Source organism: Dipodomys ordii, unplaced genomic scaffold (genome assembly GCF_000151885.1).
Source record: "Dipodomys ordii isolate 6190 unplaced genomic scaffold, Dord_2.0 Scaffold2, whole genome shotgun sequence".
Taxonomy (NCBI): Eukaryota; Metazoa; Chordata; class Mammalia; order Rodentia; family Heteromyidae; genus Dipodomys; species Dipodomys ordii.
The window spans coordinates 29,233,197-29,240,512 of NW_012267218.1; the positions used below are offsets into that span (position 1 = coordinate 29,233,197).

The 7,316-nt window shown below is 37.8% G+C and overlaps 1 protein-coding gene across 1 annotated transcript in view; it reads right to left on the reverse strand.

Annotated features, from left to right (window-relative positions):
* Gphn (gephyrin) overlaps nt 1-7,316 on the reverse strand; it is a 397,524-nt gene that overhangs the window by 100,499 nt on the left and 289,709 nt on the right. Inside the window, exon 11 of the mRNA XM_013016472.1 lies at nt 5,712-5,849. Within this exon, the coding sequence (XP_012871926.1) occupies nt 5,712-5,849 (138 nt within the window). The remainder of the gene's footprint in view (nt 1-5,711; nt 5,850-7,316) is intronic.

A 7,316-nucleotide genomic window follows, 5' to 3' on the forward strand; every position in this document is an offset into this window, starting at 1 on the left:
CCCCCCCCCCCCGCCACATTTTCTTGATCCATTATGGAAATACAATTTTTGAATATAAAGAAGTTCACGCTTATTTATAGGTATGATATTATACACATACGTATGTACACACACACACATACAGAGTTCACAAACATATATACAGGAGTCCTTTTTTTTTTTTTTTGTCAGTCGTGGGCCTTGAACTCTGGGCGGGCCTGGGTGCTGTCCTTCAGCTCTTCAGCTCAAAGCGAGCGCTCTACCACTTGAGCCACAGAGCCACTTCTGGTTTTCTGAGTGGTTTTTTGGGGATAAGAGTTTCATGGAGTTTCTTGCCTGGGCTGGCTTTGAACCGCAATCCTCAGATCTCAGCTTCCTGAGTAGCTAGGATTACAGGTGTGAGCCACTGGTGCCCGGCCATTAGTCCTTTATTATTTCTAGTTTTTCTTCATTGTTTCAATTATCCCCCAAACAACTATGGGCTGAAGTCTAGTAATAAACAATTGAAAAGTTTAAAATTGTGTACCATTGTGAGTAGCATGAAGAAATACACTACTTTATTCTGTCCCATGACACAAATCATACCTTTTTCTAGAGTATCCACACTATATGCACTACCAGCCCATTAATCATCTGACAGATACTTTGGCAAATCAGATTAACTACCAAGGCAATGCAATGCTAGTACTCAAGTAACACTCATTTTCTTAATATTAACCCCAAGGTAAAAGTACTGAGGCAAAGGAGACATCAGGGCATAAAACATAAACCTCTGGTACTATGTGGTAATACTGAAGGGCCTATATAATACTGGGTTCAGTATTATCAGCAGCACCCTTTGGAGGGTCCTTAGAACATATTTTCTATGGATTACAATGGACTACTGTAAAAAAGTTGGTTAAAGAAATGTAGACAGAAGTATAAATTTAATGATGTACTAAGATGCAGAAATAGAATATGAGATATACATATGTTAGAGATGTAATGAGGATAGATGTAATTTGTTCAGTTACATAATTAGTAAAAGGTAACTTTTAGTCCCTCAGCTGGTAAAAGGCAGAGCCAGGTAAGGAGTATCTGATGGTAAAATGCTTTCAAGTAAATCTTGCTCTCTTCTTCCTTATTCTCTGCTTCCTGAGGAGGAGTTAATGAATTCCTAGCATGATTTGTAAACCACCTTAGTGAGGACAGTTTGAATGAAATCAGGAGAGGAGAATCTCTGCTACAGATAACTGCCAATATTTAGGCAGCTAGTAAGCTAGAAGTCAGAAATAGGAACATGTGTTCGTGATGTGGTCAGTATGCTAAAAGAGATGTTTCATCCTTTCCAATTCAGTTCAATAGGAAAGCTCAGTTTCCTCAGCTAGCCCTGCTGAAGCTTTCTGCAGGAAAAAAAAAAAGAAATCCAAGTCAGAGATGCTGAAATTGTTAATCATGTAATTTTTTTTTTTGGCTAGTCCTGGGGCTTGAACTCAGGGTCTGGGTACTGTCCCTGAGCATTTTTTTACTCAACGCTAGTACTCTACCACTTGAGCCACAGCACAACTTCTGGCTTTTTCTGTTTATGTGGTACCGAGGAATTGAATCCAGGGCTTCATGCATACTAAGCAAGCACTCTACCACTAAGCCAAATTGCCAGCCATAATCATGTAATTTTGAACAAGAAAGCTAGTGATTGTAGTCTAAGACAAAGTTCCCAAGACACTAGAATCTTTTCTTTTGGCACTTTGTAATTTTTTCATTGTTAACTGAGAGAAAAGGGCAATTTCAGGGAATAATGCCAGAATATTCAGTTTGTTTTATACTTGCTAGTGCTATACCAAGTATGAAGGTGTAATTTATTCATGTCATTACATTTATCAGTAATAATGATGAATCATAAATGGTAGTCGTACAAATATCATTCATTATGTCTGGTGTGTTAGTTTTAAATAGCTATAACAAAATAGCTGAGAGAATAAAAGGAAGAAATATTTATTTCAGCTCATAGTTTTAGAGGTTTCAGTCCATGGTCAGCCAGACAAATTATTTCTGGTTTGTTATTTGGTGAAAGATTATGGCAGAGGGGCAAGGAGGAAGAAAGTTATTTATCTGATGGTACAAATAGGGAACAGGAAGAGGTCAAGGTATAGCCCCAAGGACACAGTGGCTTACTTCATTCAACTATACTGTACCAGGTAAAGTTTCCAGCACCTCCCCAAATAAATAGCTCCTAGCTGGACTAACCTCTCAACACATAGCCTGCCTCCCTCCCTCCCCCTCTCCCTCTCTCTCTTTCTCCCCTCCTCTCTCCCTCACTGTACTATATATCCAAATCATAACACCAGTTATCCTGCTCTGAAGAAACCAAAAGAAAGCTGTTTATGTCAACAGAGTATTTGGTCCTTAAAAGTCTCATTTGGAAACAGAGGATAAAAATAGCAGATATGTGAAAGGGTAGACCAAAGACAAAAGAAAACTACTGTCTTTTGAAGTAGCTTATATCGGCAATCCTAGCTACTCAAGAAGATCATAGTGTGAAGTTATCCTGAGCAAAAAGTCTGTGAGTGTACATCTCAACCATTTGAAAAGTTGGGCACATGTCTGTAATCCTAGCTATGCAGGAGGTGTAAATAAGATGATCACAGTACTGGACAGCTTAGGCAAAAACTTCAAACCCTATCTACAAAAAAAAGTAAAGGAAAAACGCTGCCCCTAGAAAGCATGAGGCCCTTTTAAGTAAAACATATGCCCCTAGCCATCACAGCGCCTTTTAAAGAAAATATAACTTCTTCCATTATTACTTATATATTCCTTTCCTCCTTGTTTTCATATCCTGAGAGTAGCTCAGTCATGAAAATCAGGCTTTTTCTGTTAAGATGTATCTTGCTATAACTATCCAATCACAGGGGAGTAACAAAATGTCTGTCTTTTCCAAGGTTAGCCTGCCACTCAAGCACAGTTACAGTCACATCAAATCCATACACTGTCTTAAAGGCAAGTGAGAAGTGTGGGCTTATCCTGAGGTTAGAATTACCAGTTTGCTGCCAGGGACATTTAGCTTACCTTTTGGTTGTGTCTTTGGCCTCTTCTCCCTTGTGAGGAGCTGGGGTCGGAGCTGTGAATTATTTTCTACTCCATCTTTCTGTTTCTTTATCCTTTTCAGCTGTCCTATCACTACTTTCCTGATGCTCTCTCTTTCTTCATTTTGAATCTAGTCTCTCCTTTTGCTACCATGATCTTATTTGCAGAGCCCTAAGAGGATAGTTCTACTCCATTTTTGCCACATGTCCAAGTAAAGAAAACATTGAAAAATGCAGTGATAATGTGTTTCTAACCTTTTTTTCTTCTGGGGAGAACTCCTCTTTTCAGTAAGAGAATTACAGGTCATATTTAACTTATGACAATTCATAGTGACCCACCCTTACAGCACTCTTCTTTCTTTCTTTCTTTTTTTTGGTTGGTTGTGGGGCCTGAACTCTGGGCCTGGGTGCTGTCCCTCAGCATTTCATCTCAAGACTAGTGCTCTACCACTTTAGCCACAGTACCACTTCTGGCTTTTTCTGCTGATGTGGTACTGAGGAATCAAACCCAGGGCCTCATGCATGCAAGGCAAGCACTCTACCACTGAGCCACCTTCCCAGCCCAGCACTCTACTTTTCAATGCACGATATGTCACAAACAAATGCCAGTCTGTGTTATTATAAAGCATATGAACATGAGGGAAAAGATAGTTAAATCAGTTAGGAAAAGATAGCAGACACAAGGGAAGTCCTCACAGAGAAGAGGCTCTTAAGATTCATCTTAAGAATTTATTAATTAGTCAGAGAAATAAGATAAAGCCTCAAGCATAACCAAAAGGTTTAGAGGTATGGTTATCAACATAATCTAAGTCTTAGAGGTAAGAAACACAGCACATCAGGTTTGTGGAGAAGAAAGTTTTGATGGTAAAGGAGTAAGAGAAGAAAGTATAAAAAGGATATGTCAAGGAGTTTGGTTTTATCTTGGGCTATGCTCACCTTCACTGTTCTGAAGAATTGTAGTAGGAGTGTTAATAACAAATTTGCATCTGAACAGATTACTTTGACATCTAATCAGATAATTGATTGGGAAGATGTTAATTGGAGCACATATAATAATCCAGGAAGTAAATTCCAAAGACCTAAACAAAAACAATAGCAGTTGGGATGGAGATCGAGAGATAGGTTCAAGAGGATGTATTGCAGAAGTTGAGAAAGCTTAGTATTTCTCATGTTAAATTTATTGGCATCAGATATGTAATTTACACAACATATGATTTTTTAGCTCTTACAAAGTCTGGACAATTTCACAGATTTTAAAAATCACTCAATAATTGGTAAGCGGTATTAGAAACCACTAACATGCAAAAGGCCATGTACAGTGCACAAACAAGATATGAAAATAGGCATAGTGGAAAACCCTAAATAAAGCCTAATTCAAGGAACTGACAAATAAGGCAAGTCTGAGAAAGAGCCAGTAAAGGAGATGAGAATATTGTTTAGTTACATTTCTTGGCACTGACTATGATTCATAGGCAGCTGTTTTATTATAAAAAATATGTCTTAATGCAGTAACTATCTTAGTAGATGCTTAACCAACATTTGTTGACCAAATTGAATTATGCTTTTTATTTTTATTTTTTTGTCAGTCGTTGGGCTTGAGCTCAGGGCCCGTGTGCTGTCCCTGAGCTCTTTTTCTGAAGGCTAGTGTTCTACCACTTTGAGCCACAGCACTATTTCCAGTTTTCTGGTGGTTAATTGGAGATAAGGGTCTCATGGACTTTTCTGCTTAGGCTGGTTTCAAACCATGATCCTCAGATCTCAGCCTCCTGAGTAGCTAGGATTATATGCATAAGCCACCAGTGTCTGGCACGCTTTCTATATGATGTTTTCGAAGTAATTAAAGTGCTTATGTGTTCTCTGTTGCATTAAAAATTGAGTTTATCCAATTCAAAGGTTGAATTCAAACCCCATTATTATTTTTCATAATCACGGTGGAAACATTTGAGAAAGAAGTTAACCATCCATGAAGAGTTTGCTTACTTACGAGTGACAACTGCTCTGATGAACAAATGAAGAGGAAATACCCCATCAAGGGAAAAGAGAATACATCTGACAGCATTTTTCTCCTGCAGGAAAAATGAAATGGCCATTCCCAAATCCCTTTTAAATGTGACTTAAGTTTGATTTTTCTTAGGACAAATGTTAAAGAAAACTGTTAAAAGACAATAGGGATAATTAATTTACTTCTATGATAGGTGAACTATTTTTAAAGAAATTTAACAATAATCAAGTAATGATATTTAGCAAGTTGAAACATTTTATGTGGAACCACTGTAAATCAGGAACTGTCTGTAGGTTTTCTATACCAGGTCAGTGTGGTTATAAAACAGTTACTGCTCACTTCTGGCAGAAAGTCATCAGATAGACTCAGCTATCATTCCCTCCCTTAGTGGTAAGTAAGGAAACATTACTCATTTCAGGCTAGAGTATTGCTATTTTGAATATAAAACTGCTCTTTTTCCCTATTTTTTAATTGAAAAGGAATTTTGTCCGTGCTATATTCTGTACTGCTAAGGATGATATAATTGAGAACAAAAATCCCCCAAAGTATTTACTTGTTATGACAATAGCAAATCATCTTTCTCATTCAACAAAACGGTACATTTATGTTGTGTGAATCTTACTTGGAAAATGAAGAAAAGAAAGGATAACAGGTAAAATATATAGTACCTCGGTAATTGATGATTTCTGTCCCAAGCACCGGCGTCATCTCCAGGACTGTAATAAAGGCTTTGTCCATAGATGTCAGAGGAAAAGGAGACATCCGGTGTCTTCTAGCTACCTTGGTGATATCCACAGCACTGTGGCCTAAACAGGAAGATAGTTAACTGAGAATATGACGGTGAACACTGGTTAACAAGTATTTAGTAAGTAAGGGATTTTAACATCCAATTTCAAGTGCCCTGGTAAAATGTTATTTTTTCCTGCTCTGAATACATAGCCATGCCATACATACATACATACATACATATATACATACATATGTATATATATATTTGCCTAGATCCAGAGCAAGTAAGCAAAGAGCTAAGATACAAACCTAGGTAATCTTGCTTTCACAGTTTGTGGTTTCAACCAAAAACTGGACCATGCCACTCTCTGCTTACAACTCTGCAGATATTCTATTTCACTTATAGTAAAATTTTTCTTAGGACCCATAAGCCCAGAATATTATTGTCCCTATAATTATATTTCTTAACTTCTCTAGTAATGCTAGCTCCTTTCTTTTCATTAATCATACCAAATATATTTCCTCTCAGGGCCTCTGTACTTGCTGTTTTCTCTCTTGGATGATTTCCTCAAGATTTTACAAGATTATTCATCAATTATTTCTTTCAGGTCTCTGCTCAAATATCATATCAGAGAGGCCTTTGTTGACGATATGTAATAGTATCTACCATCATTCTTTATTCCCCTTATCCTACTTTACTGTCCACATTACAGAAATCTTATTACAAATAAAAACATAAAAGACACAAAGCTTTCTGAGGGAAAAACCCCACAAAACTTTAGCATTTTTAAAACTCTTTCTGGAACATGGATGGAGACACAGTAATGATTTTTCACCTAAGATTGTAAGCCCATACATTAATGGAAATATAAGAAAAAAAAGAGTCCAAGTCCCTAGTGACAAAGGTGAATTGCTAGATGAGCCATGACTGCATGTCTCTAGACTTCTGATGTGTAAATCAGCTCTTATCTCTTTAAACCAGTTTACAATAATTATACTTATTCCTTAAGATTGTTTCTAGCGGTTGCATTTTCTTAAATTTAGTACTTGTACTGTACCCTCAGCAGTTACTCTAGACAAGATTAGCAGAATGACTTAAAAGCTAGGCGCTGGTGGCTCATGCCTATAATCCTAGCTATTCAGGAGGCTGAGATCTGAGGATCACCCTTCAAAGCCAGCCCGGGCAGGAATATCTGGGCAGGAATATCCATGAGACTCTTATCTCCAATAAACCACTAGAAAACTGGAAGTGGTGCTGTGGCTCAAGAGGAAGAGCACTCGCCTTGAGCTGAAGAGCACAGGGACAGTGCCCAAGTCCAGAGTTCAAGCCCCACGACTGACAAAAAAACAAAACAAAACAACCCACTTCTCCAGTGTTCCCATTCCAAGACTAATAACATTGTTAAAAATATAAAGCCATTTCTACTTTTTTTTTTTTTTTTGGTTAGTTTGTGGGGTTTGAACTCAGGGTGTAGGCACTGAACCGGAGCCTCTTTGTGCACAAGGCTAGTGCTCTACCACTTGAGCCACAGTACTAATTCTGG